This window comes from Budorcas taxicolor, chromosome 14 (assembly GCF_023091745.1).
Source record: "Budorcas taxicolor isolate Tak-1 chromosome 14, Takin1.1, whole genome shotgun sequence".
Taxonomy (NCBI): Eukaryota; Metazoa; Chordata; class Mammalia; order Artiodactyla; family Bovidae; genus Budorcas; species Budorcas taxicolor.
In genome coordinates this window covers 5,768,761-5,783,094 of record NC_068923.1, presented here as the reverse complement: position 1 = coordinate 5,783,094, position 14,334 = coordinate 5,768,761, and the positions used below count along the sequence as shown (strand labels likewise).

General features: G+C 39.0%; 1 protein-coding gene across 1 annotated transcript in view; it reads left to right on the top strand.

The window, feature by feature from the left end:
- The window catches only part of ADGRB3 (adhesion G protein-coupled receptor B3), an 881,864-nt gene that overhangs the window by 825,617 nt on the left and 41,913 nt on the right, over nt 1-14,334 (top strand). Inside the window, exons 23-24 of the mRNA XM_052651548.1 lie at nt 5,245-5,343; nt 5,661-5,832. Of these exons, the coding sequence (XP_052507508.1) occupies nt 5,245-5,343; nt 5,661-5,832 (271 nt within the window). The remainder of the gene's footprint in view (nt 1-5,244; nt 5,344-5,660; nt 5,833-14,334) is intronic.

The following is a 14,334-nucleotide window of genomic DNA, read 5'->3' as shown; positions in this document are numbered from 1 at the left end:
AATTTTAAAATCCCTGTTTCTAAAAATGTCATAGAAGTTGCATCTGTTTTACTGGGAAAACTGAGTCAAACAGTTCTTTTTTTTTTTCCTTGTTCAAAGGCCACTACTAGAGAAATACAAATAAAGTTAATACAAGTTAAAACAGCAGAATGTTGGTTACTGTCCAAAGCAGAAAAAGATTATTAATAAATTAATGATTCTAGGCTTAATTTTTTATAATAGAAAATGCTATTTTAGCTTAAAGATTGAAATTTGCTCTCTATTCCAATGTGTGACTGAATGAATTTTTCAGATCTGAACATTTGCAGCGAATTTTTAGTTCCCAGAGAAGCAGTGAGGCCAATAACACAGACTTCAGTGAAGAACAGATAATCAGAATTATCTAAAGAAACATCAGTCAAGAAGCTAACTGATTAATTTAATTGATACTCTAATTGTAAATATAGACCATTTCAGGTTATTAGAATATATATATACACCTACATAAATGCAAATATACATATGTGTGTGTGTATATATATATATGTATATATATGTGTATATATACATATATATATATATATATATATACACCAAGTGTTTCTTTTGAAACATTATAATTTGGAATCAAATATAGTACCAACATGGAGAAGGAAATAGCAACTCACTCCAGTACTCTTGCCTGGAGAATCCCATGGACGGAGGAGCTTGGTGGGCTGCAGTCCACAGGTCGCAAAGAGTCGGACATGACTGAGCGACATGTTCTATTGTATCAACATATTCCTCCCCCCATTTTACCTACTTCTTAATCTCCTTTCTTCTTTTCATCGTCAATTATTGCCAAGCAAATAGTTTATGCTCAATAAAGATTGATAAAAGAATGGGTGACTGAATATTAAAACAATAATACAATAATTTGACAAGTTTTATAATACCCAAACTAGTATAACTTTTTCTAATACATAAAGTATAGTTAGTTACCAAGGGGGAATTTATTGCAAATATCAACATATCTTATATTAAGTGATATTTGGAAAAGAGTGAACATAAGATAAAATGACATGTGTCTTTTTAGAACATCTCAAACAAGGTATTTCATTTTCTTTTTTCCTGCAATGGAACTTTCTTATCTACTGTTATGAAGTATATAATGTGAAGAATATTGGTCTAGGCATTCTCCTGGAAGCAGATGCAAACACACTGGCCACTGAACCATTCATGAACCGAACTGGGTAGACTGTTATTAGTTATTCCTTGGAAAAGTCTGGATACTTGTGGCTAGTACCTTTGCCCTATTTTGAATTAGTAAAGTGAATAGTTTAGAATCATATTCTCCACCCCCACATCTAACTCTGAGAGTTTTGATCTTTCTCGTGGGGTCTACTGATTAATCTGCTTCCTTAATAACTTTCATATTTATCATCTTATCAAAGTTTGATTCACCAATGAAGGCACCTCTTTAAAAGAAACCAGACATTCTGAATTATGAGCCCCTTGTCACTTCCTCTGTTCTACCATTTTTAGTTTAAACATGGCACTGCAGGTCCACCACAATACTAGTCTTTTAAAAAACCTACTTGGAAAACCTGATCAGTTGAGTTCAGTCCAACTCTTTGTGACCCCATGGACTGCAGCACACCAGGCCTCCCTGTCCATCACCAACTCCCGGAATTTACTCAAACTCATGTTCATTGAGTCGGTGATGCCATCCAACCATATCATCCTCTGTCGTCCCCTTCTCCTCCTGCCTTCAATCTTTCCCAGCATCACGGTCTTTTCAAATGAGTCAGTTCTTCACATCAGGTGGCCAGAGTATTAGCGTTTCAGCTTCCGCATCAGTCCTTCCAAGGAATATTCAGGACTGATTTCCTTTAGGATGGACTGGTTGGATCTCCTTGCAGTCCAAGGGACTCTCAGGAGTCCTCTCCAACACCACAGTTCAAAAGCATAAATTGTTTGTTGCTCAGCTTTCTTTACAGTCCAACTCTCATATCCATACATGACTACTGGAAAAAACAGAACATTGACTAGATGGACCTTTGTTGGCAAAGTAATGTCTTTGCTCTTAATATACTGTCTAGGTTGATCATAACTTTTCTTCCAAGGAGCAAGTGTCTTTTAATTTCATGGCGGCAGTAACCATCTGCAGTGATTTTGGAGCCCAAAAAAATAAAGTCTGTCACTGTTTCCACTGTTTCCCCATATATTTGCCATGAAGTGATGGGACCAGATGCCATGATCTTAATTTTCTGAATATGAGTTTTAAGCTAACATTTTCACTCTCCTCTTTAACTTTCATCAAGAGGCTCTTTAGTTCTTCTCTTTCTGCCATAATTGTCGTGTCATCTGCATATCTGAGGTTATTGATTTTTATCCCGGCAGTCTTGATTCCAGCTTGTCCAACGTTTCTCATGATGTATTCTGCATATAAGTTAAATAAGCTGGGTGACAATATACAGCCTTGACATACCCCTTCCCCAATTTGGAACCAGTCCATAGTTCCATGTCCAGTTCTAACTGTTGCTTCTTGACCTGCATACAGATTCCTCAGGAGGCTTATCAGGTGGTCTGGTATTCCCATCTCTTGAAGAGTTTTCCACAGTGTGCTGTGATCCACACAGTCAAAGGCTTTGGCATAGTCAACAAAGTAGAAGTAGATGTTCTTCTGGAGCTCTCTCACTTTTTTATGATACAGCAGATGTTGGCAATTTGATCTCTGGTTCCTTTGCCTTTTCTGAATCCAGCTTGAATATCTGTAAGTTCTTGGTTCACATACTATTGAAACCTCACTGGGAGGATTTTGAGCATTACTTTGCTATCATGTGAGATGAGTGCAATTTTGTGGTAGTTTAACATTCTTTGGCATTGCCTTTCTTTAAGTTGGAATGAAAACTACCTTTTCCAGACCTGTGGCCACTGTTGAGTTTTCCAAATTTGCTGGCATATTGAGTACAGCACTTTCATAGCATCACCTTTTAGGATTTGATATAGCTCAACTGGCATTCCATCACCTCCACTAGCTTTGTTCATAGTGATACTTCCTAAGGCCCACTTGACTTCACACTCCAGGATGTCTGGCTCTAGGTGAGTGATCACACCATCATAGTTATCTGGGTCATGAAAATCTTCTGTGTATTCTTGCCACCTCTTCTTAATATCTTCTGCTTCTGTTAGCTCCATCCCATTTCTGTCCTTTATTATGCCCATCTTTGCATGAAATGTTCCCTTGGTATCTCTAATTTTCTTGAAGAGATCTCTAGTCTTTCCCATTTTATTATTTTCCTCTACTTCTTTGCATTGATTGCTGAGGAAGGCTTTCTTATCTCTCTTTGCTGTTCTTTGGAACTCTGCATTAAATGGGTGTATCTTTCCTTTTCTCCTTTGCCTTTCACTCCTCTTCTTTTCTCAGCTATTTGTAAGGCCTCCTCAGACAACAATTTTGCCTTTTTGCATTTCTTTTTTCTTGGGGATGGTCTAGATCACTGCCTCCTGTACAATGTCTTGAACCTCCGTCCATAGTTCATCAGGCACTCTGTCTAGCAGATCTAGTCCCTTGATTTGATTTCACACTTCCACTGTATAATCATAAGGGATTTGATTCAGGTCATACCTGAATGGTTTAGTGGTTTTCCCTACTTTCTTCAATTGAAGTCTGAATTTGGCAATAAGGAGTTCATGATCTGAGCCACAGTCAGCTCCCAGTCTTGTTTTTGCTGACTGTATGGAGCTTCTCCATCTTTGGCTGACGAGATATAATGAGTCTGATTTCAGTATGGATATCAGTGATGTCCATGTTTAGAGTCCTCTCTTGTGTTATTGGAAGAGGGTGTTTGCTATGACAGTATGTTCTCTTGGCAAAACTCTGTTAGCTTTTGCCCTGCTTCATTCTGTACTCCAAGACCGAATTCGCCTGTTACTCCAGGTATCTGTTGACTTCCTCCTTTTTTATTCCAGTCCCCTATGATAAAAAGGACATCTTCTTTTGCTATTAGGTCTAGAAGGTCTTGTAGGTCTTCATGGGACCGTTCAACTTCAGCTTCTTTGGCATTACTGGTCAGGGCATACATAGACTTGGATTACTGTGATATTGAATGGTTTGCCTTGGAAACAAACAGAGATCATTCTGTCATTTTTGAGACTGCACGCAAGTACAGAATTTCAGACTCTTGTTGACTATGAGAGCCATTCCATTTCTTCTAAGGGATTCTTGCCCACAGTAGTAGATAAAATGGTCATCTGAATTAAATTCACCCATTCCAATACATTTTAGTTCACTGATTCCTAAAATGTCGAAATACAGGGAAAGCCTGTATTTTACACATAAACATCACATGGTAATGGATGAGAGACCACAGAAGATCATTTCAAGGTGTTTTGAAGTTTGATTCAAATAATTTCATTTTGGTTTCTCCTAAGAGGGTAAGGTTGTGTTAAACCATTCGTTTACAAAATACTCTTTTCTAAAGAAAAATATGTCAAGTTTTTCTACATCGTGTATCTGAATTTATCCGCAGAATCCTCTAGACTTGAATATACCATTTAAAAACTATTATATTATGTCTGTGACAAATGTTCAGAAGGAACGTTTTGAACTTAGTAACTATATTAAATGTGTCTTATTAAAGTTAAACTGTCACTCTGTTTATTAGCAACTAATTTCATCAAATTTATCAATCTCTATATTCAGATCATCCTAAAATATAGGATCAATTCATTGATGCTAAATGAAATTTCAAAATGTAAATATGTTTGGTTAAAGGCTACATCTTCCTCATAGGACTAAAAGCTTATAATATGTATGTCCTTATGTTGGAGTTCTGAGATACCTGTGTGTATTTCAGAAGGTTTTAATTGATATTATGTTCCTCTTGTAAATGACATTGAAAATCTCTGAAACTAGGAATCCTTAACCTGTTTGATTATCAAGGTTCTGAATAAAGGGTTTTCACTGTATGTCCACACAAATACATACTTACGTTTAACTCAGTGTATTGGGCAACTTTGACCTGTAGATACAAGGCCCATTTGTGGTATAAATGATCAAAATATGCTTTGCATGTAACAAAGGCCCATATTATTAAGAGGTAAATGTTACAAAAATAATGTGTAGTGTAAATGCATCTTTAAACACGACCGAGAGAATTCCTCTTTGATAAATATGCTTTTCTGCATGAAATCATATTTAAAAGCTAACTTATAGCAGCAACTTTTTTTGGTGACAATTCAATATTTTGTTCTTTTTGTGGGTGTTCTGTTTGTTTGCAGTCAGATGAGTGAGCCTCATAGCGGTTTGACGCTCAAATGTGCCAAGTGTGGAGTAGTTTCAACAACAGCTTTATCAGCCACCACCGCCAGTAATGCCATGTTAGTCCCAATCATTTACATCTTCTTGTTACAAATGTTTTACCGTGCATGTGAGAAAATGCTATGATGGAAAATAAATCATATTCGCTAACGTTAGAACTAAGAACATACGTAAATGTTTGTAATTTGCAACTGCTTTTATAACTATTGTGGGATTGCTTATCAAAAAATAAGTAAAACTGTGAAATCTTATCTGCGTTGTGGCTTCCAAGTTAAGATATTGGTGCCACATACAAGAATGCTTTGTTGAATGGGGATTAGGTTATGGCCTGAGGCGTACTTGCAGCTACATAATGTTGCTTCTTCTCTTCCGACAGGGCGTCTCTCTGGAGCTCCTGTGTGGTGTTGCCCCTTCTGGCTCTGACGTGGATGTCTGCAGTTCTGGCCATGACAGACAAACGCTCCATCCTGTTTCAGATTCTTTTTGCTGTGTTTGATTCATTACAAGGCTTTGTGATAGTCATGGTCCACTGCATTCTTCGAAGAGAGGTGAGAAAGATCATTCTTGCAGGAGTAAGGAATGATCCTTAGAAGAGTATTTTCCATGTTAATAAATAGGATCTTTTCTTTTAATGACTGGATCTTGAGATTAAAGCCGGTCTCCTCTAAAGACAATTGTTGGAGCATCAATGCTAAAGGAAAAGGGTAAGGCAAAGGGGACTCCTTGGACTCTGAAAATGACAGATTAAAACAAATGGCACCAAGCAAGGAGAAACACCAGCAGAGGTGCCAAGAGAGGCTATGATACAATCACAGGTATAGATAAGAGGGTGGGCGGCCTATCTGTAAAAGATAATATGGTGCTGTTTCTTAAAGCTGTTCCCTAACTTGTGCTGCTACACACGGCATAACCCTATTCCTCATACTTAACTAATCTTGTTTCAGATAGAAAATTTTGAAGATGAATGAGCAATTCTTTTGTCTCTGTACTAAGGTATGGTTAAGGTTACTCAAAAGGGATGATTTCGATATGGATTTGGTGCTTAGAAAACACACAGGCACCCCCAAAAATGGCCACAGTGGAGCATGATGGACAGTCCCCAAGGACTGTAGGTCTATAATCACAGCGTTTCTCCAGGTTCTGGTGAGGTTTGCTGGTAGCACTGAGAGAAGGAAGTCATCCTTCATGTACTGAGACTGACTTGCACCAAATCTATCCAGATGAGTGATGGAGTTCACACTTAAATTGTTTAGGGATAAAATATTGTTTTCCAACTGGTGCAAAAATTATTCTGAGTGCTTGCAAGCAGTGACACAGTGTTTACAAGGTTTCTGAGTCATTTTAGCATTTACTCTGGGGATGGTGGTGACTAAAACACACAGTGACACAGTGCCATGCTAGTAACTTTGAGAAGATGGTTCAGTTCAGTTCAGTCGCTCAGTCGTGTTCAACTGTTTGTGACCCCATGAATCGCAGCACGCCAGGCCTCCCTGTCCATCACCATCTCCCGGAGTTCACTCAGACTCACATCCATCGAGTCGGTGATGCCATCCAGCCATCTCATCCTCGGTCATCCCCTTCTCCTCCTGCCCCCAATCCCTCCCAGCATCAGAGTCTTTTCCAATGAGTCAACTCTTCGCGTGAGGTGGCCAAAGTACTGGAGCTTCAGCTTTGGCATCACTCCTTCCAAAGAAATCCCAGGGTTGATCTCCTTTAGAATGGACTGGTTGGATCTCCTTGCAGTCCAAGGGACTCTGAAGAGTCTTCTCCAACACTACAGTTCAAAAGCATCAATTCTTCGGCACTCAGCCTTCTTCACAGTCCAACTCTCACATCCATAGATGACCACAGGAAAAAACATAGCCTTGACTAGGTGGACCTTAGTCAGCAAAGTAATGTCTCTGCTTTTGAATATACTATCTAGGTTGCTCATAACATTCTTTCCAAGGAGTAAGCGTCTTTTAATTTCATGGCTGCAGTCACCATCTGCAGTGATTTTGGAGCCCAAAAAAATAAAGTCTGACACTGTTTCCACTGTTTCCCCATCTATTTGCCATGAAGTGATGGGACCAGATGCTATGATCTTCGTTTTCTGAATGTTGAGCTTTTAGCCAACTTTTTCGCTCTCCTCTTTCACTTTCATCAAGAGGCTTTTTAGCTCCTCTTCACTTTCTGCCATAAGGGTGGTGTCATTTGCATATCTGAGATATTGATATTTCTCCCGGCAATCTTGATTCCAGCTTGTCTTTCTTCCAGTCCAGCTTTTCTCATGATGTACTCTGCATAGAAGTTAAATAAGCAGGGTGACAATATACAGCCTTGACATACTCCTTTTCCTATTTGGAACCAGTCTGTTGTTCCATGTCCAGTTCTAACTGTTGCTTCCTGACCTGCATACAGATTTCTCAAGAGGCAGGTTAGGTGGTCTTGTATTCCCATCTCTTTCAGAATTTTCCACAGTTTATTGTAATCCACACAGTCAAAGGCTTTGGCATAGTCAATAAAGCAGAAATAGATGTTTTTCTGGAACTCTCTTGCTTTTTCCATGATCCAGCGGATGTTGGCAATTTGATCTCTGGTTCCTCTGCCTTTTCTAAAAGCAGCTTGAACATCAGGGAGTTCACGGTTCACATATTGCTGAAGCCTGGCTTGGAGAATTTTGAGCATTACTTTACTAGCATGTGAGATGAGTGCAATTGTGCAGTAGTTTGAGCATGCTATGGCATTGCCTTTCTTTGGGATTGAAATGAAAACTGACCTTTTCCAGTCCTGTGGCCACTACTGAGTTTTCCAAATTTGCTGGCATATTGAGTGCAGCGCTTTCACAGCATCATCTTTCAGGATTTGAAACAGCTCAACTGGAATTCCATCACCTCTACTAGCTTTGTTTGTAGTGATGCTTTCTAAGGCCCACTTGACTTCACATTCCAAGATGTCTGGCTCTAGATTATCCACTGTCATTTGTATTATCTAGCTTTCATGAGAACTTTATTATGATGTGCATATTGCAAAATGACGCATGTGCATCTGAGTACACATCCCATAGCTTTTACAGTGATGTGTGAAGGTAAGCAAAGTTTTTACCTCATTTACCAAATGAGGAGAACAATGTTTCTGAGCTCCTTTAGTATAATACAGGTGTCAGCCATAAACCCACAAGTATATTCCAATAACATTGTATGATGAAAAACAAGGAAAACAGAAGAATGACTTCACATTTCAAGGGGAAAGGGAATTTCATCATTTAAAAGATCTGATCTAGCTCACCATTGCCAGGACATCACAAATTACTGCCTAGAATATCAGCATTAAAAACATTTTAAGTGTTGAATTTTTCATAGACCAAAGTTGCATGAAAATGTTCTTCTCCGACCATAACTATTAAAAGGTTATTGCTGAACCACAAAAAGATGCCGGGATTCTTGGTCTGCAGAGGAGAAGAATTCAATCCAGGGCCAGAGACAAGGCTTGATCACTCAGAGCTTTTGTGTAATACAGTTTTATTAAAGTATGAAAGAGACAGAGAAAGCTTCTGACATAGACATTCAAAGGGGTGGAAAGAGTACCCTCTTGCTAGTGTTAGCAATGGAGTTATATACCTTTTAATTCGTTATTACAATGAATCAAAAGAATGTCTCAAGTTTGTGAAAATTTCACCAGACCCACTCCCACAATTTACATTTTAGGATGACAAGATTAGGATTTAACAATAGATCTTGCCGGACCCACTCCCATAATACCTTGTAAAATATCAGGATTAGTCAGGTTTTCAGGAAGGAGAAACTGTCCTCCAGCCCAATACATTGTTGTTTTATAATCCCTAGTACAGTTTAAATTGAGTTGTGTAATTGACTAAGACTATGGAGAATCCCAGGGACAGGGGAGCCGAACACGCCTGAAGCGACTTAGCAGCAGCAGCGAGGAATATAGAGGGAAAAAAAAAAGTTTGTCCTTTTCTCCTCCTTGAGAATTCCAGACCCCTATCTCCACTCCCAGGGAGCCTGGTGGGCCCCCGCCTATGGGGTCGCACAGAGTCGAACACGATTGAAGCAACTTAGCAGCAGCAGAAGCAGCCGCATCTCCACTTCGAGAGCCCCAGACCCCTTTCCCCTTCTTGGGGATCCTGGACTTCTTATCAGTCTGCCTAGGAATTGACTCTCTCACTATCCTGAGAGTTTTCTGTGTTAATATTATCTCTAAAATGTTTATGTAACAAAATTGTTCTAAGTGTGTGGACACTATACTTTTTTGATTGATGATTCAGGATGAACAATGTGGGCTGTAAGGAAGATACATGATTTATCTGCATAAGATTTTCAGAAGATATTAATACTTTAGGTGTTAAAGAGGAGAAAATGTCCCATCTCTAAATTAAGTCTTTATTTTTCTTCAAGAATAAGCTCTCTAAAAAGCCTTAGGCTATGATCAAAATATTCAGGTTTTAAAGTGACAGATATTTTGTTGGCTGATTATCAAATTTGTGCTGCTTACATGAAGAAAAATACTTGGCACAAAAATTCAGTTCAACCAGAACTTTTCCATACTTGCTAATTGGATTAAAAATTATCAAAAACATGAATTAAGAGTTCAGTTTCAGTTGCTCAATCATGTCCGACTCTTTGCGACCCCATGGACTGCATCACGCCAGGCTTCCCTGTCCATCACCAACTCCCGGAGTTTACTCAGACTCATGTCTATTGAGTCGGTGATGCCATCCAAGCATCTCATCGTCTATCATCCCCTTCTCCTCCCACCTTCAATCTTTCCCAGCATCAGGGTCTTTTCCAAGGAGTCAGTTCTTCACATCTGAAACTCCACAGTATTGGAGTTTCAGCTTCAGCATCAGTCCTTCCAATGAATATTCAGGACTGATTTCCTTTAGGATGGACTGGTTGGATCTCCTTACTGTCGAAGTGACTCTCTTAAGAGTAATTAAATTAAATCATATATAAATACTTCTGTTAAATACGTGTCTGTAAATATATATTTTCTGTATTAATAGGAAGCAAAATATGGACTTTTGGCCCTGTTGTTGCATTTTCAATGATTAGTTCAAATTGAATAATTTATTGTTGATAAATTAATAACAGAGTATCATGTCTCTCATTTTAACACTGAAATCATAAATTTCACATTCAGTAGTTTTGCATTGACCCTTAAAAATACCCTGTAACATTGCTAAAATACACAGAGAATATTTCAGTTATAGGCAAGTCTCTTTCAGAATTCTTCAGTGGAAATTGTTACTGGAAAACCAAAAGAGCCTCTTAAATTTTGCAAATTCCAAAGAATGCATCATAAGCATATCTTACTGAATTCATAGAAGTTTTTGTTTGTTTGTTTGTTTGACCTTCTAAATGTGTATTGCCAGACACTAGCAATGTGTCTATCTGGCTGTGTGTGGACACACAGCTCTAGCATTAACCACAGTCCAGGAGAACAAGGCACCTTTCCATGTCCTTAGTGTCTCCTGTGAACAAACATTTCATAAAAACACACCAGAGCAAATGAATTCAATAGCTACCTGTAAAATATTGGGTAATGACTCAGATCTATCACTCTACTTGATAATCTGATAGGAGTTTTATATCTACTGCTTTTTTTCACTTTAAAACATTTCCTTCACAATTCAAAATAATTTATATGTACTCTTCGTTTTTTTTATTTCTTTAAAATTTATGGTGTTCTTGCTATGCACCAGCACCTATGCTAGATGTTTATTTTTTTTTATTTTTTAATTAATTTATTTGTTTGACTGTGTCACATGGCTAATAAGGTCTTAGTTCCCCAACCAGCCATCAAACCTGGACCCTTAGCAGTAAAAGCAGAGAGTCCTAACCACTGGACAGCCAGGGAATTCCCTGGACGTCTTCTTTCTTAAAAGTATATAGTAAGAAAGGACATCAGTAGTTGCCTAGAGCTGGGGTGCACATTGGTAGAAAATAAAGGACGACTGTCAGTGGGCATTGGGTTTCTTTTGAGGGTGATGAAAATATTTTCAAATTGGATTCTAGGGTGGTTACTAAGAGCCTTTATACACCTTACATGGGTGACATTTACGATATGTAAATCCCATCCCAATAAAGCTGTTTTTAAGAACAAAAAAAAAAGTATATGAGCAAACTAAGGAATATTTCCTTCAATGTAGAGAGAGGCTGGATAAAAATAAACATATTTCTGTGTCTGCATATTTTGGTATATGCTAACATAATTTGGTTGTCTTTAGTCCTTAATGTTTCATCCAATATGATTCAAAATGCTTTCCCCATGTTTATTTCCACAGTCTTCTCTGAACCAGGTGGGTGTGCACAGGGGAGGAAGGGAGCTTTGCAGGTTAAGAAGGAGAAAAGAAATAAAATACTGTAAAACACTGACATTTTAAATGTTAAGCGGGGGGCATGGGTGGGGGGGGTGGGGAGTCTCTTCATTCATTTTTAAAGCACCACGGCTTTCAATGAGGTCAAATTTTTCTAAACTATTACAAGTCAAGAAAGAAAGGAGAAAGGATCATTCTGGTATGATCTCAACTTAATTATATTTCACTTTTCTAAAAAATAAATCAGATTGATTATTTGCCTAGTAGTTGGTTGTGACTCCAAACTGAGATCTTAATGTTTAAATTTCATAACATGTATATTCTTGAAGTATGGTTTCTTCTTCTGAAGCCCCTTTCTCTTTTAAATTGCTTTAGCAGATGTCTCTGACAAAAGAGAAAATGCAAAGAGGGAATGAGAATTTTTAAAAAATTAAACCATCTGATCACAACACATGACTTTCAGAAACCCACATCTTGAAAGCTAATGTGTCATACCTAATAAGGATAAGGATCTAATAGAAAATAATAAGGATAAAATAGAAAATAGAAAAAAGAGGTGTTTCCTTCATTTACCCATCATTTTTTTCCATCTTAGTGTTTTGTATTAATCTCTATTGGAGTAGAGCTGCTTTACAATGTTGTGTTCGTTTCTGATGTACAACAAAGTGAATCAGCTGTATGTTTACATGTATCCTCTCTTTTTTGGATTCCCTTCCCATTTAGGTCGCCACAGAGCACGGAGGAGAGTTCCGTGTGCTTTCTTGATTAGAATTCATTTGCATTAAGCACATAACGACATACCCACTGTTTACTATTCTCTGCATTGCTATGGAAGGCCTAACTACACCAGAGCCATGAACGCTTTCAAATAGTGTCGGTTGCTAGGAAACCGCTTCCCTGGTGCTGCACATTCTTCTCATGGCTGCTGTCTCTGGCTGTGCCTGGATCTAAGACAATCGTACAGCTTGATGGCAGAGGGGGAAAATAACAAGACTGTGGTACGAAATAAGCTACAATAAAACCCTCTCGCTGAAAGGAAGGGGGAACAGAGAGTGCCTAAATGGATCATTTTGTCGTGTCGGGGTGTGAGGATGCTGGGGCCGCTCCGAAGCTTCAGTGGCAGGGCCAAGCCCGTCTTTCTTCTTTCCCTGCTGCTGGCAGGAGGGCTGGGCTGCACCAGATGAGGTCCCAGAAGCTTCATCCAAACCTGGGAAGTGATTTTGAGGCAAATGCTTAAAATAAACATGAACAGGGTTTTCTTTCTTTCTCCCAACTCCCTCCCAGTCCCCCTTCTGTTTTTTTTCTGTCAACTTCTCATTTTGACTTATTATTTTCATAAAAATACAGATGAGCAAAGTTATTTACAAGCATATGACAGTGAATATATGAAGCAGACAAGCCACCTTAACTATCTCAGTTAAAACGAATATTCTCTTCCAAATATATTATTTTTTTAAAAAATGAAACCAGTAGTGGTACTTGATGGCAATTTGAAAAGAGGTGTATTGCGCATAATATAGTTCAGATGGAGAGTTGAATGACTCTCCCAGACTGATTTGCAGGGGAATTAGGTAGGACCCATGTACCACAGAAAAAGGTACATCGTAGTCCCCTGTGGAAGGAGGGCAGGGGCTTCAGTGGTCTTGGAAGATGAGGGGGCGGGTGATAGAAGACTTCAGAACCTGAAGGTGTCCTGAGGAAGAAAGTGAAAGTTTCACGTGGAGGAAAATCGAGAGGGTCATGGATGTACGGCTTCCTAGAAATGAAGCTTGTGGTGAGTTGCAGAGAGTTGCTTCTCCTCTGAGACCACCTGGGGCCCATGGAGGCATAAAGCAAGTGATGACATGATCCTGGAAATCAGGATGATTTTTTTTTTTTTTTTAATGTCTCTGGGTGGCACCAAGAGAAAAACAGAACTGTCAACATTTAAGGGCACAGCACTAAATGGTGTTTTAGAGCTTTCTCTTTATGGTGAGCAGAGGCCTTGAAAAGAGGCCACTGTATGTCACAAGGAAGAGATTTCAGAAAATGCGTGAGTAGCTCAGGGTGGGGAGGGTCAGGGTTCTTGCTCGGAGGGGAGTTGGGTTAAAGAGAGTGAGGTGGGTTGCTAAGAGTTTCATCTTTGTCAGGTTGAATTGAAGCTTCAAAAAAAAATGCATTTAAAGATTTATTTTGTTTGTCTAGTTTTTAATAAGACAGAATGTGTGTCTGGAAATGGGAGAATGGCTAAAGGTACCACAATAAAGCCGGATTTTAGTTGGAACAAGGGGTAGGAAACACAGAGATGCCTTTAAATAGGCAGGTGGACAGGAGCAAGCAAGGACCTTCTCCCAGATATCAGCAGCCTCCCTGCACTCAGGAGTGATCCCATTTCTTAGTCAGCAGACTGTTAGTCTTATCTTTCATTCCAAGTTCGGTTTTTCTGATTGGAGCATACTTTCAGTTCTGTCATGAATATTTCTGTCCATCTTGATCCGCATTCTGGTTCTCCAACTCCATACAGGGAGCTTCGCAAGAGGGTGAAACCAGGTTGACTCACAGGATAGCATCAGTGAACAAGTTAAGACACAGAGGTCATGGCAGAGATTGGCAAACTCTGGCATGTCTGCCAGGTAGCATCCAGCCACGGCTTTCTAGCTCCCTTCTCTCTCCTTTCAGACCGCAGAGCCCCAGCTTGCAACAGTGTTAAACCGGTGAGGAGAAGTTGAGTACATCTGGAATAAAGGTTTAAAAT